Here is a 25,558-nt window from a genome sequence, read left to right on the forward strand (position 1 = left end):
GCCCAAGAAGCTGGAGTAAGAGTAAAAGCAATAAACTGGAAACAAAAAGCACTTCAATTTAGGGTTTGGGAGGGGTTTAAGTTTAGAGAGATCCAGAATTATTGAATCTTTTTTTTTTTTTTTTAAGATTTTATTTACTTATTTGACAGACAGAGATCCCAAGTAGGCAGAGAGGCAGGCAGAGACAGAGGAGGAAGCAGGCTCCCTGCCGAGCGGAGAGCCCGATGCGGGGCTCGATCCCAGGACCCTGAGATCATTACCTGAGCCGAAGGCAGAGGCTTTAACCCACTGAGCCAACCAGGCGCCCCTGAATCTTTTTTTTTTTTTTTTTTTTTTTTTTTGGTTTTTGTTAAGATTTTATGTATTGATTTGACAGAGAGAGACAGCCAGAGAGGGAACACAAGCAGGGGAAGTGGGAGAGGGAGAAGCAGGCTTCCAGCAGAGTGGGGAGCCCGATGTGGGGCTTGATCCCAGGACTCTGGGATCATGACCTAAGCCAAAGGCAGGCACTTAATGACTGAGCCACCCAGGCACCCCCCAGAATTACTGAATCTTGTTGGAAAGAATTCTTGCTTTCCTAGCACACCAAAGCAGCCCCACTAAATCTCCAGTTCCCTGTCTCTAGTTTATACAATATAGCCTGGAAGATGGAATCAATTTAGTGGATAAAGGTCAGCATTTTAAAAAAGTAAAATAAAAAAAAAAATCAAAATGCACCACTTGTGGTAATTATTAGCATTATTGTGTTAGTTTTTGTTTCCATTTTATTCTTGGTTGTGGGTACCCTTGGTGGCGAGATAAAATTTATTTTCTACTATAGAGTGTGGTCAAATATTGGAAAGTCACTGCTATGGCCAATTCTTAAATACCTTTCTCTCATTACCTCATTAATATACACTATCTATGGGGAAATAGAGAGATTTGTATTTTTTACAGATATGACTCATAGGAAGATTTTTTTTCCATGTAGTATCGAATTTAAGTGTGTCTCACTGTGGCTTGAAAGCCTTGGCTGTGTCTCAGCCCTGCCACATACTGGCCACATGATCTTGCTCAAATCATTTTATATTTTTAATCCCAAATATCCTAATCTATAAAGATGGAAATATTACTAATACCAAAGCAATAATACTTTTCAAACCCAATGTGATGGCAAAATCTTTTTTTTTTTTTTTTTTTTTTTAAGGGAAGGGCCTTTAAAAACTCTGAAGATTTTACAAATGCTGTTCTTCCTTGTAGCCCTTAAATTGACCTTGGACAAGGCTCCTCTCCTCTTATAACCTTTCAGCTATCTGAAGACAGCTATCAGGAATGTCTCCCCTCGAGTTAAGCACGGTATCTGCAGAGCCACTCTGCAGGGTCCAGAGTCTACAAATGCTCTGGTCACTTGCTTCCAAACGCACTCCACTTTGTGTATGTTTATTCTGTTTTATTTCATTTTCTCCTGTATACTCATGTTAGACTGAGCACGCAGCAAGAAAAAATGACATGCAAGCCATGAAAATAGCTGTGTTTGGTGCAGGAGCTCACTGATGACGACTTTGCTGTTTCAAAACTTGTTTTTAATGCTGGGGTTAGACTCATCTTCCATGAAAGTAAGACAGGGTGCCCAGGATTTAATTGCAAATGTGGAATAAAATCTCAGCATTTAACACACTGATTACATTCCTTGTTCAGGAGACCAAATAGCACTGAAATTATTTTTGTGGTGGATTAAATTTTTTAGTGATGTTTGCAGCTTACAGCTCTAAAGTGTTTTTTGTTTGTTTTTGTTTTGTTTTGTTTTTTAATGCCCGCTGGCGAGCCATATCTTGTTCATCTTGGGTTGATGCCATGGGTTTTTTTCTGACCTAAGAAAAGCACTTAACATTTGTCCTTGTTTAATTTCATCTTGTTAGATTCAGCTCATTGCTCTAGCCTGTCAAGATCGTTTTTCATCATTATTTTGTCATGCACTCATCTACCTGCTCCTCCCAGTGGCTGGTCAGCCGCAGGCCACAGTTGCATGCTTGCTACACCTTCCTTCCATAGGCCCAGAGACAAGGAACCACGGGAGACCCCAATGCAGGTGACAGAACAGAGGGGACAATGAGTGTACTTTAGGGGAAGTCGTTCAGCCGGTTTACAATTCTTCTTCTTGTTCTTGTGTGATTTTAGGCCATTTTTTCTCCCGATGGTCTATAAAGATAAGAAGAAGCTGGCAACTGATTATAGTTCCCTTTTTCACTTAGTAGCTAGGAAGCTCAGGGACTGAGCCTATCATCCATTTTGAGTGGGTCTAAAACATTCAAAGATCCGTAGAAGTAAAATAGTAACAATTGTGATAAAAGCTTTTTAAAGTGATGTGTTTATATTATAAAGTATATGTAATTTTAAAGAATTGGGCTACAAAGAGTAAATCCTACACGGGACTGTTCTGTATCTTGTATATTTCAAATTGTGTTATTTCTATACACATGACATAGAAAAGAAAAACACATTAAGAGACTGCCATATTTGAATTTTGTTTAACTTTAAACTGTGTTCAAGGGCGCCTGGGTGGCTCAGTCGTTAAGCATCTGCCTTTGGCTTGGGTCATGATTCCAGGGTCCTGGGATTCAGCCCCGCATCAGGCTCCCTGCTCAGCGAGAAGCCTGCTTCTCCCTCTCGTGCTCCCCCTGCTTGTGTTCCCTCTCTTATTGTGTGTCTCTCTCTGTCAAATAAGTAAATAAAATCTTAAAAAAAAAAAAAAACTGTGTTCAAATAATTAATATTTTCTGCTTAATTCTAGGTCCCTCAGTAATACATGTGTGAATCTGGCTTTGGGAGGGAAATACAGATGCTTTTGTGGCAGGAATACCAGTGATGTTAACAAAAATATAGCTGTTCCTCCAAATCGTGAGGTAGGCAAATACAGTGGCCTGACGTTGAGTGACACAATGGAGTTTAAGTGGTGTGAGTGGCCTGACATTGAGTGACACAATGGAGTTTAAGTGGTGTGAGTGGCTCAGCCTACAGTAGACCTTTCATTAATTTTTTTCTTTTAGTTAAAAATTTTTTTTCAGAGATAGAGCACAAGCTATTGGGGAGGGTCAGAGGGAAGGGGAGAGACTCAAGCAGGTTCCACACCCAGTGCAGAGCCCAACACTGGGCTTAATCTCCCAACCCTGAGGTCATGACCTAAGCTGAAATGGAGAGTCGGACGCTTCACCCACTGAGCCCCCCAGACCCCCCCCCCCTTAAACTTAAGGGTGCTGTTGTTGCCATGTGGATTTTGCTCACTTCACCGTAGCATTTTTTCTTCTCTCTCTCTCTTTTTTAAGATTTTATTCATTTATTTGACAAAGAGAGAGAGATCACAAGTAGGCAGAGAGGCAGGCAGAGAGAGAGGGGGGGAAGCAGGCGCCCTGCTGAGCAGAGAGCCCAATGTGGGGCTCAATCCCAGGACCTTGAGATCATGACCTGAGCTGAAGGCAGAGGCTTAACCTACTGAGCCACCCAGACACCCCAGCATTTTTTATGTGAAGGGGGAATGAAGCTCTGGTCTGGGAATTGGGAAGTCTGCTATTTCTCTCTCCTGCTTTCCTAGACTGCCCTATGGTTGGAGGCAAGAGTACATATCTCTGAAGTGCCTCAAACTCACGAAGGCGGGGGCCACCCTCACATGTTAGAGGCATGTGCAGAGGACCTCAATAACTCAGTATGACTCTGGGCAAATTGATCTCACGAGTGCCGGCTCAGATCTCTGGTAGTAAGTTGGGGTGTAGCACTGAATGGCCTAGAGGCTGACTTATGTGGCTGTTTACCAGGAGGCCAGTGAATGAGGCCTGTCAATTTTAGGTGTCTGTTTAGTAGAACAAAGAGCTGTGGTAACAGAATGTGACAGAACTACAGGTGGTATGGGGGGGGGGGGGGGGGCGCAGACCCAGCTCTGGACTTGAGGGTTATAAAGCAAAACAAGGAATTTGTTCTGCAGACCTGGTCTATAAAAGTGAACCAGAGACTCATTTTTGGAGTTTGGTCTTTATAGCTGCCTTAAAAATTTCTAAAAAGTCAAAGAAAAAAATAAAAATTTTGATGAAGGCTTTCACATTCAAAGATTTTGGTATCTCCATTGATAAGGGGAGGGGGTAGTTGGGCTGACCAAATGGTTTGTTTCTTTTTGATGCAGAAATGATATGAGTTTTGGGTGGCTTCTATAAGGGTGAGTCAGCTCTGTTCATTGTGACTGCTTCTGCGACGGGAGAGGAAAAGGCATTGTGGGGAGTGACAAAATGGAGCACAGCATTTAGGTACTCAGAATGTTATGCTCTTCATTTTTCTTTTTTTAATGTTCTTTATTTTTAAAAGTGAGAGGGAAAGGGGAAAAATATATCCTTAGAATTTTTAAAAAGTTTTTAAAATTTTTTTAAATTTTTATTTTATTTTTAATTTTTAATTTTTTTAATAAACATATAATGTATTATTAGCCCCAGGGGTGCAGGTCTGTGAATCGCCAAGTTTACACACTTCACAGCATACAAAGATTTTTTTAATTAATTAATTTATCTTAGAGCAAGAGTGAGTGAGAGGGCACATGCACGCACGCACACACACACGAGCACACACACAGTGAGAGCTAAACAGGGGGTCCTGTGCTGGGCTCCATCCCAGGACCCTGAGATCACAACCTGAGGTGAAACCAAGAGCTGAATGCTTAGCCGACTAAGCCACCCAGGCACCCCATCCTTAGGATTTTTAAACATTCCTTAATTGCAGAAAGTATTCTGTAGCTGGAAGGAGGGAGGAATACCTGGTGGAATTCAATATGGTGGACCCATGAAGTCCAGATCTGCCACAGTGGATTTTTCTTGCATGTCTTGAAGATGGTTTGCCTCCTATGGTAGGTTTGCAGGGTTAGAATGCGAGGTCTTCTGGGAGGAGTTCTAACTGGGTTTCTTACTTACCCCAGCTGGCCTCCCAAACCCTGGTGCCAGAAATAGGAACCTGAAGTCTTTGCCCCCATCCTTCATTTGCTCTCCAGAACCAGCACAAGCCACTCCCTCCATATGCTTTGCGTTTCTTGAACATCTGATGGCAGGTGTAATAAGGGGCTAGGAGTACAGGCTCCAGGCACCCCCTCAGTGGTGTACAACTCAACTCCTCCACTTACAAGCAGTGTCACCTCAGGCAGGTTATTTAAAAAAAAAAAAAAAAAAATCTTTCTATGCCTCAGTTTCCCCATGGGTAAAATGGGAAGGGTATTGACACATATCCTATAGGGTCATTGAGAGGCAGTCACACAAATGTTAGATGTGTCCCTGACACACAGTAAAAGCTCAGTAACTGGGAATTATTCCTACTTCCCTAGAAAAGTCGGAAGAAGGATGATTAAAATAAAAGATACACTAAATTATTTAGCAGATGACTTACGATCAGCATGGTATTGTGCTATGTGTGGGAGGCAAGCAATTTCACGATGATTTTGACCCTCCAGGGATTTAGAGCTAGGCTGATATGGAAGAGAGTCCTAGTGCCCCTGAGGATAAAGAGTGCACATGGTTGGGGATGCCTGGGTGGCTCAGTCGGTTAAGCTGCTGCCTTCGGCTCAGGTCATGACCCCAGGGTCCTGGGATCGAGTCCCACATCGGGCTCCTTTTCCAGCAGGGAGCCTGCTTCTCTCTCAACCTCTGCCTGTCACTCTGCCTGCTTGTGCTCTCTCTCTGACAAATAAATAAATAAAATTAAAAAAAAAAAAAAAAAGATTGCACATGTGTCGGATCCTACAAAGATGCTACAAGACCATTACAGATGTAGAAATCCCCAGAATTATTTCAACACTGAGCTTTGAGATGGATTTTTGGCAGCCAATTCCAAGATGTGAATGTTTGGGTTTTTTGAAAGGGAGAAGGAAATTCTGAACCCCCGATACTCATTTTCTATACTGCCATAATAATACGCCTAATCCTCTCTCTCCTAATCATTTATCCCATTGTTTTATGATTCTCTGCTGATGCATTCATCTCCATTGTCAGCCCTGGAGAGGCCGACACTCTGTGTTACTCATCTTCATATCCCCAGCCCTGAGCACATGGCCTGCACTTGGCAGGCATTTACTTAGAGGCTGGCTGAAGGAATACATGAGTGCTGAGGGCATTGTCGGCATATCTAAAACTGAGCACCACCGACATCCCTCTTTTGGATGTAGGTTAAATTATTCACTCAGGCTTTCTAAATACCATTTTTTTTTTTATAACCTCTTTGGCTACCTAACAGTTTCCAAATCCTACGGATTCTTCCTTTTACTTCCATTCCCTCCCATCAACAGCCCTGTCGCCATCACCCTTATGTCCGGTATGCCTTATTTTATTTCTGGATAATCACCCTAAACATCACGTGACCCTTCCACTTCCGTGGCTTTCTTTAAGCTTTACCTGACACTTTGAATCTTCTATTACCCTCCCCCGCAAACCCTACCTCACCCCTCATATCAACCATCTTTCCTTGCTTGTAGTTGAAATATCCCTCTGTGCTCTAAACCCTGGTAGCCTGGCCATGTCTCCTTTCTGATAATAGCTTGCATTCACTGCTGTGTGCATGCCTACGCTACACATCTAGTCTTGACGACATTCTTGCAAAGAATCTAATAAACAGCCTCCCCATTTTCCAGAGGGAAAAATGAAGCTCACCGATATTAACTAACTTCTCTAAGGTCACAAAACTAATTTGCTGTCTGAGTTCAGAGCTCTTTATTCTACATCTTACTACCTCACCCAAGTAAAACATTGGCTTCTTGAGAGGAGGGGTGTGGCTGATACTTTGTTGCATCACCAGACTCTCTTAGGTATATTATTTGGCAAATAATAAGCATCCAGATAGTGACTGGTTTTAAAGTCTTTTTTGTCTATACTGTTGTTTAACAGGAAGAATGGAAGAGAGGATAACTAGGTAGAAAAAGAGCACTAAATCATCCTTTTTTTTTTTTAATGGAAGAAAGTGCCCTGTATCTTAGAGAATGGAGCAAAAGTCACCAAGTTTACTAAATGTCCAGAGATGCCCATTCATTTCCCATTTTTAAGTAAATTAGAGTTTGAAGTCAACTGAGAATTTTTCTCTTTTCTTACACACATTGTCCCAGTATTCCAGAAATCTGTAGGCATCAAAAAAAAAAAATTGTCTAGGTAAATATTAAAATACTCACTACAAGAAGGATGCTAGAATTGCCAAGGTCTGTGTAACCACACTAGTCAATTTCAACGGATATTCACGACCAAGGCATGAAAAAGGGAGTTGTTCATGAGTCACCAAAGGCACATGTGCCATTTTCAGAGACCGAACAAGAAGAAAATGCCCACTTGTCTATGGGACTAAGGTCGGAGAGGCGGGACTGGCATAGTGAGGTCTGTTCTCCTGTTGGTCCTTCCTTTCTAAGGATTCAGTGGATATCTGCAAAAACGTTTCTAAGGCTGGCTCCGAAGACAGTAGTGATTCAGGATGGTGTCAGTGCTGGCGATATTTATATGCCATTCCATAATTATGTGCCATATCCATGTCATCTCAAGATGTTTTCAGAGTCGCTCATTCTTCTACCTTTATGACTAAAGTAAGACGTTAAAAAGACGTATCATTCTCAAGCTGGAAGAAATCTAAGGGATTATTTAATTCAAACCTTTTATGTTATACCTCAAGTGACGTGATTTGTGGAAGGACACAAAGCTTCTGGCTTGTCCTGTGTTTCCTAATGTAACTATTCTAGTCAGGGCCATAGAATGCTAATGTAACGATTTTGTCATGTTAATGTATCAGGTCCAGCTAAACTGCCAGTATGAAATGATTCAAGCAAAAACACAGTGTTTTTTCCCTTTCCGGTGACACACAGCTTGGCCTTCTTCACATTGGAATGAGATCAGATGACAGAGGAGCCTGGAAGTTTCTTTCTCTTGCTCCTGTTTTGGTCCTTGCTTCCTCACCCCTGCTCCCGTGTGGTCACACTCTCATACCTGTCGGGGGCCACATGGCACAGAAGCCTCTACTCTCTGTGCACAGGCTCTATTATCTCCACAGCTTGGTCAGCTTTCTCCTTCCCCAAACGAACTGTGTTTGGGGCCCTTCCCATGCTAAGGGCTAATAGCTTATTATTTATGATCTCAGTGAAACTTCAAGAACGTTGGGATACAAGTACAAGAATTACAGTTATCTGTAGTTTATAGATGAGACTACAAAGGTAGCAGGTGGCAAAGCTGTGGTGAGGAACCTTATCTGTCACAGCCTGAAAGCTGTGTGATCTTTGGCAAGTTATATAAACGCCATGACTCAGTCTCCTCATCTCCAAAATGGGATAATAGGAAGAGGGACCTCATAGTGTTGTGAGTACTAACGAGGGAGCTAACCTACTGGTTTCCTAGATCGATGCCTGCACTGCACAGTCGCCATAGAGATGTGTTAACATTTGTATTTGCTATCTTGTCCCCTCAGCCACACTGCCTCTTCTTATGTATCCTGCACAAGGCTCCGAAGACAGTTTGGCCTGTCCCTACATCCTGACATTTTGCTCAGCCACTTTCCTTGGTTTAAGCCTGTACTGCCCAATAGGGCAGCAACTCAGCACTCCTGAGCACTTGAAATGCAGCTGGTCTGAAGCATAAAATACACCTTCTTCTTCAGTCTTCTTCGAAGACTTCCTGTGCAAAGAGAATGCAAAATACCTCCATAATGCTTTTTTTGTGCAGTTTTATTTCTATTGACCAGTCCTGGTATAGAGGCCCCTTCTCTGTTTTCTGTCAGAATCCCAGGAGAGGTTGTGGTTCAGCCCTGCCTGCAGAGACGCTGCCTTGCAATCAGGGGAGGGCTCTGGGGCAGTCAGCTCTGTGGAGGGCCTGGCACAGGGCCTGCTGCTGGCTCAGTGGGGGCTGGGGGGCGGTGGGGAATGGGAGTCATGTCTAGGATAAGCCGTCCTCCTGGTCTCCTAGGATAAGCCGTCCTCCTGGTCTCCAAGGAGAAGTATCCCATGGGTGAGTGGCAGGATTATTACGGAGCCATTTGTGTTTGGTCTAGCCCTCTACCCTCTCTAACCTGCTAGTTGGCTTTTCAGAACCCCCAGATCAGGGGAGTTTGGGCTGCAGAGCCAAAGGAAAAGTGTTGGTCCATGTCCCCTTCACCTGTGGTGGGTAGATTATGCCAGGTGACGGGAAAGGGGAGGGAGAGCAGGGAAACTTTGGCCCTGAGAATAGATGAGGGGCAGGGTGGACAAGAGGTTAACCACGCCCCCCATAGCGACAGGAATCTGTGCCCCACTAGTGGCTGTACCCAGGGAGGGGATGGCACAACCTCAGGCCACGCAGTGGCTGAAGACTTGACCCGTTCTTTGCTTGGAAGCCCCTGAGCAAACAGCCTTTAAGTGACGCATCAGGCTGGAAAATTTGGATAATAGCAACAGAAAGCCCTCACCCACATTTCCTAGGCCTCCCGGATTCCCTGATTACCTAACAGAAGCTCAAGATTTTCTGCTCCTGATAGGAGACGGGTTTAAAGGAGCCAGATTTAATCAGTTTGATTTATTCTGCGTGGGGGATACTGGAGTCCCAGGCCAAGGAAGCTCAATCTCTTCTGGTGGTTTTAGGGTACACTGCCTCCTGTATACTTTCCTGATAGGCCAAGCGAATTCCTAAAACAAACATTGCAGCCATAAGACTGCTTGCTGTCTCTAAATGAGTGCTTTCCTTGTTAAGTCATTCACCTCACTAAGATTTCTGGGATGGAGACTAGACCTAACAGTCAGACCTTTGCTCTCCCTGGAGACCCCAACCCCCCCTCCGATTCCCCCGACACTGTCCATGCTAAAATTCTCTCTTGGGTACCCTACATTCAGTCAGTCACCAAACCCTATTGAGACTACCTTCAGATGATCTCCTGAGTCCATCCCTCTGGTCCCCCAACCATCACTGCCCACTCAATTCTTTCTCACTGGCCTGAAATACAGCAGCTTCCTCTATGGCCCCTTGTCTCTGTCCCTGGCACTCGAGCTATTTCCAGAACTGCCTTCATAGAATTCCAGCTGAGGGTTTAAACAGCCCTGGGAGCCCCCTCCTTTCTCACTGGATATGCTTCCACCCCCTCACTATGACATGCACATCTCTTCAGAGTGTGGTCACTTTCCTCCCCCCATTGCCGCCTCTCTCCAAGCATATCTCAAACACATCAGACCCTGTGCAGGACTCCACGGTCAAGTTTCATAGGTGGGAAAATGAAAACAAACACGCAAACACACAAAAAGCTCCTCGAATGAAGAAAGGAGAATGCCACCAAGAACTCTCAGGAATCAAATTCGGTTTGCGCTTTTGCCCTGTCGCCTGTTCCAACCCTAGCTTTTCTGAACCATTCCATTGAAGTGGTCTGTGTTCCTTGAAAAGTCCAGATTCTCAAGGCAGCTGATTGGTTGCTGCGCAATCAATGGACTGCCTCGTCTCGGGAAAAGTGGCCATCTCTAACTAATCAGTCAGGTGAGATGGGAGATTATCATATGGCATGTGGGTGCTTTTCAAAGGGCTGAGATATGGGTAGCTTCTCCAGAGCAGTACTTCCAAGAAGCAGAAATGAACTCCGTGGATCTGCAGGGGGATGAGGGGTAGGGGCTGCGAGTCTACACGTACCTCTAACAAGCTCCTGAGTGGTGTTGGTGCTGCTGGTCCATGAACCACACTTTGAACAGGGACACTCTATAGGGACAGTCATCAGGACATGGAGTAAAAAGTATTCAATACCTTCCTCTCATTCTAGAAAGTTCTCCAGTCTTTGTGGCCATGAAGAATTCTGCTCAGTGTTTAAGGTACAGTTCAAACATAACTTCTGTGAAGGTTTTTGGACTGTCGTGGAATTAATCACATAGAACTCCTTTCTGACACCCACTGATCATCTGTCTGATGGCTACTTGTGTATAGCTGTCCCCTCCAGTTTTGTTTATTCTACATATTTATTTACATACAGTTTTTATTTATGGACCATTTTGATGTGCAGTCTGAGTTTTTTTGTTTTAATTTTTACTATGTTATGTTAGTCACCATACAATACATCATTAGTTTTAGATGCAGTGTTCCAAGATTCAGTGTTTACGTATAACACCCAGTGCTCCACGAAATCCGTGCCCTCCTTAATACCCAGCACCAGGCTCACCCGTCCTCCCTCCCTGCAGTTTGAGTTTTAACAAGAATGTACAGATCCAGAGCAGTCGCATCACCCCCAAATTCCCTCGTGCTGCCCTTTGAAGTTCCTCCTCCCCTCAACCCTAGCCCTTGGCAACCACTGACCTGTTTCTATTCCTATACTTTTGTCTTTTTCAGAATGTTATATTAATAGAATCATACACCATGTAGCCTTTTGACTCTCCTCCATGTTGCTGTGAGTATTTATGGATCTGGGATGGTATCAGATTCATCTGGAGTGCGCTCCAGGAATTTGCAGTTCTAACAGCTTCCAGAGGATGCTGATGGTGTGCTCTGGGAACCCCGCTTTGGGAACCATCAATCTACAGGCTCTAAGCTATTAGCAAGGGTCTTGGGTGATTCTTACATGCCTGCAGTTTGAGGAATTCCAGTTTCAGTGCCACCAAAAGGGGAAGGAGCAGGCTCGGGGTCTTTTTTATACCAAACATGGCTCTCTGTCCATGGCATCAATCCCACTTCATCAGGGATGACTTCTTCAGCTCCCATTGACTCAAGAAGCAGAGAGCACTGAGATTTGTTTGACTCGGTCATTCTCCCCTTGGGAAGGAGACCGAGATGAAGGCCTCTGGCTCCCACAAAGGATGCCAGTGCCAGTCATGGGCAAGACCAGTTCCAGTTCTCTCTAGTTCTTCACACAGGCTTGAGCAGTGTTGGTGTGGAAACCCTGTGTGTGTATGCGGTCCTAGGGAAAACCAATGAGATTAAGGCTGGCTCCGGACCTTGAGGGACAGCTCCTGTGGATGCCGAGGATTAGCCGTAACAGCTGCTCTCCTGCCCATTAGAGGAGGAACAGAAGAGAGACAAAAAGGCTTGTTTAAAAGATGCATCTCTGCAACTCTGAGGGGGGAAGCCAGTCCATCAAACCTGAAGGAAAGTGTGTTTCTAGGTAAGTGTTTGTTTTCCTGGTTCTGGTAGACTAGTGCTGGTGGGAAAGCAGAAACCTCAAGATTTAAGGAGGAGAGGGTGGGCTTTGTGGGGCACGGCCTTACCCCTTTCCTCCGTAGGTGTCTATGTTTGATCTGATTTGGGACTACCTTCTGCTATTAACAAAGGCTCCAAGGACATTTGCTTGTGGTCGCTGTGGATGAAAATGGAAAAGCCCTGGGTCCCCTCAACTGAGAATGTGTTTTTATAGCTCATTGTTCATGATCTCTTTTTTTTTTTTTAAATTTTATTTATTTATTTGATAGAGAGAGATCACAAGTAGACAGAGAGGCAGGCAGAGAGAAGGGAGAAGCAGGCCCCCTGCCGAGCAGAGAGCCTGATGTGGGGCTCGATCCCAGGACCCTGAGATCATGACCTGAGCTGAAGGCAGAGGCTTAACCTACTGAGCCACCCAGGTGCCCCTGTTCATGATCTCTTAATGGGCCTAGGAAACTGCAGGAATGGTCCCTGGTGGTGGAAAGGTTTTTTCCTTTTTTTTCCTTGTGGCAAGCAGCCCTAGCAGAGAAAGTTATTGTCTAAAGTCCTGTTCAGACAAGTCCAAAAGACTGGAATTATAGGTCACCATCCTGTCTCTTTGTGTCTGGTCCATGTAAGAGGCAGGGTGGTGGGTGAAGACAGAATGCGGGTAGATGACATTGGGTTACTTGGTTGTTTGGATTATCTCCTTAGCCCACTGTTTTTATAGCTACTTTTGCTACATTGAAAGTATTTTATTTTTATCTTTCATAACTAGCTTATTAGAGAGGAGGGCTGTTGCCTTACATGGTTCCTTAGATCAACATACTAGCTGAACTTGAATAATTCCTGTGTATATAAAAATATAAAAACAAACAACTCCTTTTGAAACATGCTTGACAGTCCTAAATGTTTATTCAGAGACCTTTCACTGTCATGTTTGCTATCTCTCCCATTATTCTCATCTGAGAACTTCCTTACACAGTCAACTTCAGTTCTTTCTGTCCATGGCATTAGAGCTAGCAAACAAAAGTGAAACTTATTCCCTAAATATTATTTTATCCAATCATTTAATTCTATTCCTGAACTAACAACCTACCCCCCACCCCAGTAAATTAAATAAGGTGCACAGTGGATGAGCTTAGGTGTAACTCCCTCTGCCCATCTTCTCTGTGAAAAAGTAGTGAAATAACTAAACAAGTCAGTAGGAGGAGGGACAAGAAGATACCAGAGTGTTGCAAATTTAACAGTTGCTTCTAAGTAATTAATTCATAGTTGGGAGAAATTCTGTACCATTCAACCCTCTACTTTGCAATTGTAGCAATAAGACACTAATCCAAGCCACCATATGCCTTGCTCCCTGACCATATTGAAATATTGGGTGTCTCAACTTAACCAATAATGTATTATAGCTCACACTGCCCTTGGATATCAGACAGCTTGTAAAGAGTTCACATTAGGATACGAATTTTTTTCTGGTCTTATTTCTTTGACTTAATTAAATCCTCTTTAAGAAGAAGCTGTCTGGTCTAATGAGAAAACTATAAGAAGAGAGGTATTTAAAAGAAAAATTGTTTAGAAATTGAAACACTTCCTACAGCCTGGCACATCCTTTTGATCTTGACCTTGAGCCCTTGTAATCTGGGGAGGTGGCACTAACGGTATCTTGGGTTTAAAGGCAGTGTATATTCAGATCGGTCACATTCAAAAGGACATCATATCATTTTCTGAAATAGCATCTGGATTGAAGCTGTTGTTTCTCATGACACAGGAAAAGGTCAAGATGAGGGTCTTGGCTGTCCTTGGAGGCTGGGCTTGGGCAGCCCTCTGCCTGGCTTCCTGCTCAGCTGCCTTTTCCCATGGTGCCGGCTCAGGGGCCTGTGAGGACCTGCAGCCCAAACACATTCAAGCCCAGCCTCAGGACCCACAGACCCACCACGTCACCATTCACACCGGTAGATCTTCCTACTCACCGGGTGACACGGTTCCAGGTACGTATGGGAGAGGCTTTGCAAGACCCCACGGGACCCTACTGACCGATCCCTAGCTGTGTTTGTCCAAAGGTGGTAGCTGAGTCTACACAGCTGTGAGTAAATTCAAACACATCAGCAATGTTGACTCGACCCCCTTTGGACTGTGCTGATTCTTTTGATGGCGATTAGAGGTGATAAATCAAAATAAATTTACTCTGGAAGTACTGTTTTGCCCAATCATTCTGTTCTGTTGGTAAGTATGGGGAAAAATTTTGTGAGCAATATATTGACCCCCATAGCAATATACTCTCCGAACTGAAATTCAGGCTATTCCAACAGAGATTCCCAAACTTTGTCATGTCACGATTCAGCGAGGAAAGGATAATATGTGTAGAGCGTGCTGGGGCGTATGTGAGGGGCTGCTCAAAACTGGAGGCAACTTTCCTGGAGGCTCCAATCGCCACAGTATGCAGCCAGGCACCCCAGCATGAAGGGATTAATATGTTGGCACTCCTGTGTTCTGTGGCTAAGGGAATGAAAATGGTAAAAATCAAAGCACTGTATTAGGGAGAAAAGGCTGTAAAAATGACCCAAAATATGACACCCAATTTTTTTTTTTTAACTTATCTGAGACAGAGAGAATGAGAGAGAGAGCATGAGAAGGGAGAGGTCAGAGGGAGAAGCAGACTCCCCACTGAGCAGGGAGCCTGATGTGGGGCTCAATCCTGGGACTCCAGGATCATGACCTGAGCCAAAGGCAGTTGCTTAACCAACTGAGCCACCCAAGTGCCCCTGTGTGACACCCGAATTCTAATGAAAGACCTGAGGGAAGCAAATTGGACTGTGGTTGGAACTAGGACACATATATAAGAGAGCACTTCCTAGATCCAGTGAGGGTCAATTATTACTTTATTGTGCTGGGATTACACTGTTTTTTCTTTTCTTTTCTTTTCTTTTTTTTTTTCCCTGGGATCCCACTAATCTGTGAGCTCCTTGAAGGTAAGGACCATGTTCTACCGTTCATGGATGTATGCTCAATGCCTAGCACAATGTCCAGTTTTAAATAATAACTAAATACCTGGACAAATGTTTACTACTAAGAGTTCAAATGCACGGAAAATAAAATGATCACAGACTCTAAGCTGCACTGAGCAAGCCTATGAAGTTATGACCCTGGTTTTTGCTACTCATTTCATTACAAATGAGTTTGCTGTATTATTTATGTCTGTAAGAAAAATTTCTGCAGGGGCGTCTGGGTGGCTCAGTCATTAAGCGTCTGCCTTTGGCTCAGGTCATGATCTCAGGGTCCTGGGATCGAGACCCACCTTAGTCTCTCTGATCAGTAGAGAGGCCTGCTTCTCCCTCTCCCACTACTTCTGCTTGTGTTCCCCCTCTCGCTGACTCTCTCTATCAAATAAATAAATAAAATCTTTAAAAAAAGAAAGAAAAGAAAAAAAGAAAGAAATCCCTGCAAGTGAAATTGCTAGATCAAAGGGAAACTGCATTTCTGGGCTTTTTTGGTATGTGTTAAAAAAAAAAATATATATATAAAGATTTATATATAAATATATATATATAACATAAAATTTGCCATTCTAATTGAAGTATACAGTTCAGTGACATTAAGGACATTCACAATGTTGTACCCCATCACCATTATTCATTTTCAGAATTTTTTCATTATCTTAAGCAGAAGCTCTATACCCATTAAACAATAATCTCCATCCATCTCTCCCCTCAGATCCTGGTAATCTTTATAATCTTTCTGTCTTTGTGATAATTTACCTGCCCTAGGTACCTCAGGTAAGTGGAATTGTGCAGTATGTCATCTTATATCCACTTACACTTAAGCTGATTTCACTTACTGAAACTTACGCGTAATGTCTTGCAGTTCCTTCCATGTTGTAGCATGTATCAGAGGTAACTACATTTTAAATATGGAAAACATTATTATGTTACCTTCTCAAAAAGTTGTATGGTTTATTGTTCTAGCGCTAGTGAATGACTGTCCTGGTTTTTCCACAGTGCTATCAATACTGGTTATAATTCTACATTTTAAAATTTGTTGAAAAGATAGGTATCTCAATAATGTCTCATGATTGTTCTTTAAATCATGATTTTTAAATTTCAAGTCTTTATTTAAATTCTAGTTAGTTACCATATGGTAAAATTGGTTTCAGGTATAGAATTTAGTGATTCATCACTTACATATAATACTCAGTGCTGATCACAAGTGCCGTCCTTACTAAATCATGATTGGCTTTATTTTATTTTATTTTATTTTCTATCTGTGCCCTTTGATAACTTGGGATTTGGTCATCTTTTTATTGATTCACCATTACTCTTTGTATATTTGCCTGTTTTGTATCTTTACAAATACTTTTCTTGGTTTATAATTTGTCTTTTGATTTCTTTGATATTCACAATTTTTTTACATCATCTTTTTCTTTATGGCAATTGGGTTTTTCTTAGAAAGGCATTCCAAACTACAATATTTTTTAAAAACCACATTTTTCCTAGGTTTTTAGGAACTTTTTTTTTTTTTTTTTTTGTATTTCATTTTGACATAACTTTGATCTAAATGGAATTTACTTTGGGTATGAAGTAGCACTTCAACTATTTTTCCCCCTAATGAAGTGTTTACTTTTGGGGGGCTGGTCTTAAGCTTTTAGTTTTGAAAATACCCGTATAAAATCAGCAAATCAGTACCACATCAAGAGGGCTCACCTCAGATGTTTTCTGTTACAGTGACTGTGAGGAGCAGTCGAAATTTCATGGGATTTCTACTTCAGGCTCGAAGAGTGTCTGACCATCAAATAGCTGGCACTTTTGTTTTCATGCCTCCTCATTCCAAAGCAATGGCTTGTTCTCAAGAGGCTGACACCGTCACCCACTCTGACAAGTCCCGGAAGAGAAACCTGTCCTTCGAGTGGAAGGCCCCTGCCCAGCCTGTGGGGGATATCACATTCCTGTAAGAGTGAGGGGAGTTCTCCTTCTTGGTAATGGAGCCTTACCCTCTGAAGAGAAGGAGCTTCTGCTCTCCCTTCCTTCATGCTTCAGCCCCTACCTCCAGCCACCTCATGACAAGGATAGGGTCATGAAGACTCTCGCAACTAGACAGTCAGTGCGGAGGGTAACCAAAAAGGAAGTTGCCCCCAGCTCCCCTCTCTGTCATTATCCACAGCGTGGGGGCACGTGATTTCCCCCTCCTCTCTGGGCACAGATGCATCTTGGCCAACCTCTCCAGGAAATTTGGACCAGAGTAAAAAGAAGAACGTGTGGGAGAATAGGGAAAACTGAGAAAGACAGGGACTGAGGCAGACGGATAAGTGGACACTTACTCAGGCCCAGGGAAAGCCACTGTGTTCTCTGCGCCTTGGCTTGTGGTCTATCAGATGGCCGATGACTTAACTGACTGAGCCGCCCAGGAACCCCTAAATTAATCAGATTCTTATAACTGCCTTCTGATTATTTAAACAGGGAAAAATGATTCCAGCCGATAATCCCTACTTCAGTGAAATTTGGGGGAGGATAAATGAGATGATGTTTGTGAAAGGGATTTTTACTAAAGAAAGCCATTAAGTATTCAAAATATTAGTTAGAGTACCAACAATTTATCTCTGATTTTCAATGGAATCGACAATTACAATAGAGCTGTACCATTGTACAACAGAATTATGAAATTTTCAATTAACAGAGTAATTCAATTAACAGTATACCAGTAATGGCTAATAATAAAGTTAAAGATGGAACCTTTTGAGACTAAACAGTTCAAGAAGACACCTTTTAGTCTAAATGAGGTTTTCTTATGACTGTATTTATTCAGGAGGGGAATTTAGACATATCTTTCCCTGTTTTAATTCTTTGCCGCTATTGAGTTTTTGTTTCTGAAGAGAGTGGAGTCACACAAAGGGCAATACAATCATCTCTTCAGTTTTTCTGTTCACGTAGACTTTTGTTTTTCTTCAAGTGTTATTTAAGGGAAACCAAACCCTCGCATCATTTTGCTTTCTTTTTCCACAGTCTGTCAGTTGTCCAGTCATATTTCGTTTACTGGGAGAGGATCGAATCGTCTGCTGTGTCTCAACAGACACACCTTGGAGCCCACACTGACTATCACAAGCAGCTCGGCTCACCCATGCCAAGCTCTGGCTGGAGTCGGGAGGCAACCGAGAGCTCCACGCCAGGTACTGCTTGCCGCAGGACTCAAGAGCCTGTCTGGCAGCTTATGGGAAAGAGAGGGGGAGGCAGCTCCCCGCTGAGCAGGGAGCCTGATGTGGGACTCCATCCCAGGACCCTGGGATCATGACCTGAGCGGAAGGCAGATGCTTAACTGACTGAGCCTCCCAGGTTAATCACATTTTTATAACTGCCTTCCGAATACTTAAACTGGGAAAAAAGTGATTTTCACTTAGAAGGTACTACAGCCAGTTCCAGTTCCTGCAACTCAGGCACTGAACACTTGCCTTGGGTGGCCACAACAGCTCATGGCCAAGGACAGGAGGGCATGCTTGCTGCTGCTGTTTGTCCACTGCAGCCTCACAGATTATGGGGGGCCTTGGGCTGGACAGTTGAATCCTGCCACAAAGCCAAACAACAGCACCCACCTCCCTCCACTCCCACACTTACCAGTGGTCACGGCATCTCCTTGGGGTTCTTCAGACCCCTGGAGCTCCACAAGGAGTGTAAGAAAAAGATGATCTTTTCTTCTTTGTACATAAAAACTCTTCAAGCTTTCATTGTTACTTTCCATGGTAGGTAGATGGCTCTTTGCAGCCTGGGTTGGAGAAAGGAATCAGGAATGAGAGGCTGCTTGGGCAGCAATGGAATTTTTCCCTGGTTCACCACATCAAACCAAGACTCCTTTGGCCCATGAACTTCTGCAACAAAACAAAACAAGAGACCACAGTGAGAATACAGCTACAGAATACAGTGGTCACCTGAAAATTGCTGGGGATCGGGAACTCATTTCCATTACTGATTTCTAGCTAAGTGCTCCGAACGGACGCACTCATAGAGGCCACTTGCACAGACGCTCCTATCTTTAATCCTTTCAATTCCACTTTTCTTGACTCTGTCCTTTGTTCTTGGCCAACATGTTCATGCCCGACTTGGCTCAGGCTAGCAGACCCAGGCACATGCCCCAAACCATCTTCTCTCTGCTGCCCAGCACCACTCACCCAGCCTTCCCACCAAGATACTCCAAAAAGCAGAGTCAAGATCTCAGGGTCTGACAGTGTGGCCTGGAGAAGATCCTGCAAACCCATCGTGTGTTTGAAGTCTCACGTGTCTTTTTCTGTCATGCAAATGTTGCATTTTAATCCCAAACATGTTTGTTTTAATAAGAATGTGACTAAAGGTGAGGTGTCAGGAAGGGATATCATGTCTCTGCTCTCTGTCTTGGGACCCTGTTGGGAACCTTGTCCCCCATGGAATAAGAGACTCCCATCTGAGCAGCTGCAGGGTAAACTCCTCAGTATGTAGTTGTACACATTCCTGCCCTCCTGGCCCAGGCTGTTTTCCTGCCCATTCCTCTACACAAAGCCCAGGGGTTCTCAAAGGTAAAAGGAGTGTGTGTGTATATGTGCATCGTGGCGGGGGAAGGGGAGGTCATCTAGCAAAGTGAAATAGATTTCTTGGGACACCTGTGTGGTTCAGTCAATTAAGGTGCTGTCTTCAGCTCAAGTCATGACCCCAGTGTCCTGGGATTGAGTCCTACATCAGGCCCTCTGCTCAGTGGAGACCCTGCTTCTCCCTCTCCCTCTGCCTGCTGATCCCTCTGCTTGTGCTCTCTCTCTCTCTCTCTCTCTCTGTCAAATAAATAAAAATCTTTTTAAAAATTTCAAAAATGACTGCAGTGGGCAAATAAATGATGAATCATGAATTTTCACATTAGGAAGATAGTACATTTGTACTTTTCAAACTTATTTCCCAATAAACTCTCAGGACACTTTGGGGTCTACCCAACCCCATTGGGCATGATCTCCATGTTTTGCCTTCTTACACTTCCTCAAACTGGGCTCTTCTTCCTGCTTATCTATTTATCGTTCAAGGGGAGGTTCAAATATCTCCTTTGTGAAACTTTCTCCTGTACTTCTTGGGAGACAAATGTAATTGCTTTCTCAGTTCTAGATTTAAAGCTCTCATCACACCATCATTTCTAAGACTGGGCACCTGAGAGTCTCTCCTCCTGGATTTCAAGTTCAGGAACAACAATGGCCACTATGCAGCTCTTCTGTACCCACCCCCTCAGCAACCCCCCCCCCCCTCCACCGATTACAGTGATGCCCATCACATGATGAGTCTGCAGAGAATGTCTGAATGAATTCTGAGTTCAGGCAGAAGTGTAAGACTGTTGAGCTTTTGCCACATTCTGTGTGCCCATTAGGCTTCTTTGTTTTTCACTTTAATCTCAGTGTTTTGGAGTGTTGAAGGCTTTGGAGAAGAGTGGGACTAAAGGGAGAAAAATGAATTTCAACCCAGTTAGAGCCCTGGCCAGAGAAACCTCTGCTAATGTGTTTTTCTGTGAATACCATCATAGTCATCCTAAGCGTTATTACAGTAAACCTTTATTGCATGTTCACCTGTGCTGTGTGCTCCATGCTTCTACATCAATGATTTTCTTTCACCCTTCAGAAGCTCTAGGCTATAGGAACCATTATTGGTCCCATTTTGAAAAAGGAGAAACTGATGTTCTGGGAGGACTTTCCCCAAAGAAGGAGTTAGTGGAATGGAGAATTGAACCCAGTCACCCGACTCCCTGGTCCTTGCTTGCTTGCTATGCTGTTTCTAATTTCTATTTCTAAAGCTCTGGGCTGTCATGTTGGCCAGTCACGGATGGGAAATGAGATGGTGGAGGGCAGTGGAGAGCAGTGACCTTGACTCTGCCCATGGCAGAGGGTCAAGTCATCATCACCAGGGAGACTTTTACTATTAATAATATGGCAGGAAAGATCTAGGGCTTTCAAAAATCTTTGATTTGTGGGATTCTGATTTTGTTTTTTGTTTTTTGTTTTTTTCCTAGCTAGAAGCAGTTTTTGGCAGAGGTGAGAAAAAACAGAGTGGTCACAGTTGTTTCTATACTCCCTAAGTGGTGACTATTAAAAATGCACAAATCCAGAGAGACAAAGACTTACTCTTTAAAGAGATACTACAAAACGAGTCCTTTCCCACTTGGTCAGGAGCTTATATTACTGGACAGATCATCTTTTTTTTTTTTTTTTTTTTTTAAGATATTTATTTATTTATTTGACAGAGAGAGATCACAAGCAGGCAGAGAGGCAGGCAGAGAGAGAGGAGGAAGCAGGCTCCCCCCCTAGCAGAGAGCCAGATGTGGGGCTCGATCCTAGGACCCTGAGATCATGACTTGAGCCGAAGGCAGAGGCTTAACCCACTGAGCCACCCAGGTGCCCCGCAGATCATCCTTTTGTTGATACTTTTGAGTAGCCCAAACTTAATGGTTTGTTTTAAAGGTACATTAAAGTCTCTAGTATTTATCCCAGTGTCATAGTTGTTTGTGTTAATCAATACAAGGAAAATGCTCTACTCTCTCATGGTGTCTTTGGATCTCTGTTTAGCTCTCAGACCCCCCAGCGCTCTTCCTCAGCAACATGCAAACATCTTTGCTGTTGCTCCAACTGGAGCTGCAGAGGATAACAGCTTAGATCCCTTCCCTGCAAGTTTTTGGGCAACAGAGTTTCCTGGGGGTGGGGAGACTCTGTTCCAGTCATCTTCACACACAGCTACTGCTGTCAGCAATGGCCAGCAACCCAGAGGGGACATCAACAGAATCCTTGAGCCATCCCTGGATATCCATGGGCTGGAGAGACTCATAGCTCTCAGGAGATTCTTCTCAGAGGGCATTGCTTCCAGTTCTAGCACCCACCTCAGGTAATGGGTCAGGGGTGGATCATTCAGTGTGGGGGTGGGATAAGACCAAACCCTGGGGTTCTGAGGGAGTCTGAACTTCTTGGCATCTGACAGGGAAAGATCTCACCGTATTTATTCTTAAGTGCACAGGAAACCCTGATCGTAGAAGGACTACTGGCCAAAAGGGCTGAGTATGAAAATCGCCTGGGGGGAACTGTACTTTCTTGGATAGGGTGAGATATCTGATATGCTATTATATATAAAATCAGATATAAATGTGTTTTATAGAAGAGATGTATAAATTTATAATATATAAATACATATTTTATATAAAATAAATAAAAGCATTTAGTGAGGCTTTGTTGCTGTACTCACTTGTCTCTTCCCACCCCCTCCCTCTTTCCCCTTCAGCTCCTAACTCCAAACTCAGGAGTCTTTCCAATGAAATCTGATCTTGTCAGTATATACAGCAATGGTAGGGAATGTTGCTTTTTGATCTGTATACATAGTCTTCTCTTCACCCTTCTATCCTTTGCTTTAGGACTCAGGATGATCCAAGCTTTGATTCATTGGAAACTTGCATACCCTCAGATAGAGATGAACAGGTAACAACCATGTTTGTCTGTGGGTGATAGGGTTGATATTTTGATCCCAGTGTGGGAAGTTCCAGGCTGGGAAAGCAGAGCTATTAGACTAGTAACCAAAATTTGAGAGAAGGAGGCAAGGGTATGATATATATTCAGCATCATTTTACCAATCAATACCAGCCTTTCTGTTATACACAGTGTCTCCAAAGTTATCGACAATTGTAGAAATTGATAGTTTTAGTGATTTGTTTTCCCACTTAGCCTCAGTTAATAATTCCTGTCTCCCCACCTCTCCACCCCTTGCTTTATAACGTTGGCCTCGAAACACCATGTATGGTTCCAGAGGTTAGATCAATGGGCAATATAAAATATACATGCCCACTGATTTACTATTCCTTTGAAGTCTTAAAAGGAACACAAAATAAAACATGGTATAATATTCTTACTCATATTTATTGGAACCTACAACAGATTAAATGCCATCTTGTGTAGGTCCCAGCATAAAAAGACACTCAAAGCTTTCTACTCTTGGAGATGATAATCATGTATCTTGGTCTGGAAGCCTCTTATCGGACCCTAGGTTTATTCTTGTGACTGGCCTCTATGCTCTCTTTGTGGGGTTTCCATTAGCCACCTTATCCCCATCAATCACAAGGGCATATCTATCTACTTGAGCATTTTAGGAGTTTTTTCAGGAGCAGGCACCAACCTGGGTTTTCAGCTGCTGCCTGGGATCTTTTACGAGTTCAGGTTAGATGTCGAAAGAAACACAGATTAAGTGTGAAGTTGGGTGGCAGCTTGGAAGAAGACCAGGTCTTTTGACTTCTCTTTTTTCCCTTTCCTTTTCTAGGACAAGAGGGAATCCTCTAATAGGACCATGATGAGGCCCCCTCTGTCTACTGCCCATTTTACCTATCCTCAGCACCTCTGGTTGTCTGAAGCACTTACTGGCAATGGGGCTGGAGCAGCCACCCCAACCCCTGTCTTCCCCCCCTCTGCCACTTCCAGGTCACTTGCTGCTGGAGCCCAGTCAGAAACATGGAGGCCTTCTCCCAGCTTCTTAACTCAGCCAAAGCGCAAAGAGCCCAGAGTGGGGGAGGAACATGGTGGGGACAGAATGGAATACCCCAGGAAGACCAACCCAAGGCCTGAGGTTGGGCAAGAAGGAGCCAGTGCCCTTTCAGGGATCCAGCTCAGGACTCCCCAGCTGGGAATCCTGCTTTGCCTTTCCGCCACCTTGGGCATGGCCCTGGCTGCTGGCCTCCGCTGCCTACACGACCAGTATTGCCACAAACGGACAGACGTGTCCTTCAGTGAGCCTGCAGGGGATGGTGTTGCCAGGAGCGATGGTGGTGAGACAGTGCATGTCAGGAAGATGAGGAAGAACAGTTTTGTTTTGGTTGAAGCAGACTACAACTGGACCACGTCCTCTGTGGGTAGCGAGAAAACAGTGCTCTGAGCAGACCGTCATCCTAGGCCTCTGAGTGGCCCTCCTCAGACCCTGCAGTGTCTCAGCCAGAAGAGAGCTAATGAGAATAGCTGATGAGGACAGGGATCCGCTGTGCCCCCCACTCAGTGAGCAGTTAGTGGAGGAAGCTGGGAAAGGACAGTTTTATCAACAGAGGGAGTTCTTCCCGAGCTTTGTTGTCTTAACATCTGTAATTTAGCTGCTTTTTTTCTATTCACAATTAGACGTTCTGTTTGAAGAGTTAAACTCAACACAATGAATATTGTATAACCTGCTCATTAACTAGACTCCTGTGGCCGCCAAGCTTCCTCTGTTGCCTTAAGGAACCTGCAGAAATAGAAATTCTGTCCCTCCTCAGTATGTCAGCCTCATCCCTTCTAACTCTTTGAACAAAAGTAACATTGAGGTTGTGTCTCTTACAAGAAAAAGAGCTGGAACCCTCAGTTTACCTCTCCAAACCACCCCCAGAAGAAGTTTCATTTTTAAAACTCGCCTTCAACACTGACTGGGTGAATCCAAGGGTATTCAGTCTTCTTAGAAACTCAGAAGCCTGGCAAATCCGCCTTGGAAATTAATCTGAAGCAAGAGAGTCTTCAAGAGCTTGATGGAACACATCTGTGGGGGAATGCATATGTGCTGCATAAACACCAGAGCGGGGTAAGCAAGCTTCTTCATCAGGTGCAAATGGATCTGGGACCTCCCATCCATTTACACTTGATGGGAGGCTTGCGTATCCTAACAGTCAGCACACATACTGCCTTTTGCCAAAGGTCAGGCTGGGAAAAATGATGATACCACACAGTCTGAAGAAGAGCCTCTACTCATCTTTTCAGGGAGAAAAGGAAGACCACATGTGGACAAAGGCCAGATCTTTCTACTCTCATGATTTATGAATATCGCTTTGACTTAGCCAAGTGTTCATAGATGTTATGTGAGGCCAAGACAACAGGTGTGAATATACCTTTTGAATATGTTCATCTAATATGACACATAGAAATTGGCTGTCTTTTCAGAGGTAAACCTGTTACAGAGTCACAAAACATTTTAATGTGGAAATGAAAAGCCACTATAAATATGGAAAGGGTGTTTATTTATCAAGTACCTAACTTACACAGGTACTGTGCTAAGAACTTTGTATACATTTTCACATTTAACTCTCACAATAACTTAATGCAGAATAAGTTCTGTAACTTGTTCAAGAGAGAGGGGCATTCATGACATCTCAATTTAACCACAAAAACATTTTTTTTTTTTTTAAACTGGGTGTATGGGGAAAGAGATAAATCCCGCTGTTTTTTCAGCCTCTTTTAGCTCATAGGGCACTAATTCCAAGACTGTTTCCTCCTGGATCTGTCCCCTGGCTTCTGTCAAGTGCCTCATTAGGAACATGGAGACCTAGGTAATTGTGTGTTCTCACATGTAAGTGTTCTAGGATTACTGTGGAAATAAGTGAATGTACTATACTCCACCGGCGGCCAGAGCTCTCTCTTCTACATATTCCTCCCTTCCTCAGTGATATTTTCCCTGAGATGCAGCTACCTGTAGAGAGTCCTCCTCTGGCCAACAATAAAAAATTACTTCACA

General features: G+C 43.6%; 1 protein-coding gene across 1 annotated transcript; it reads left to right on the forward strand.

Moving 5' to 3' along the window:
* The first annotated feature begins 13,860 nt into the window (after window positions 1-13,860).
* REELD1 (reeler domain containing 1) lies at window positions 13,861-23,989 on the forward strand. Its single transcript, XM_059393739.1, has 6 exons — window positions 13,861-14,068; window positions 16,799-17,021; window positions 18,074-18,237; window positions 21,628-21,940; window positions 22,461-22,524; window positions 23,357-23,989. The coding sequence occupies exons 1-6, from the start codon at window positions 13,861-13,863 to the stop codon at window positions 23,963-23,965; spliced, it is 1,581 nt and encodes a 526-aa protein (XP_059249722.1). The 3' UTR covers window positions 23,966-23,989.
* Window positions 23,990-25,558: the final 1,569 nt, after the last annotated feature.

Source organism: Mustela nigripes, chromosome 1, assembly GCF_022355385.1.
Source record: "Mustela nigripes isolate SB6536 chromosome 1, MUSNIG.SB6536, whole genome shotgun sequence".
Taxonomy (NCBI): Eukaryota; Metazoa; Chordata; class Mammalia; order Carnivora; family Mustelidae; genus Mustela; species Mustela nigripes.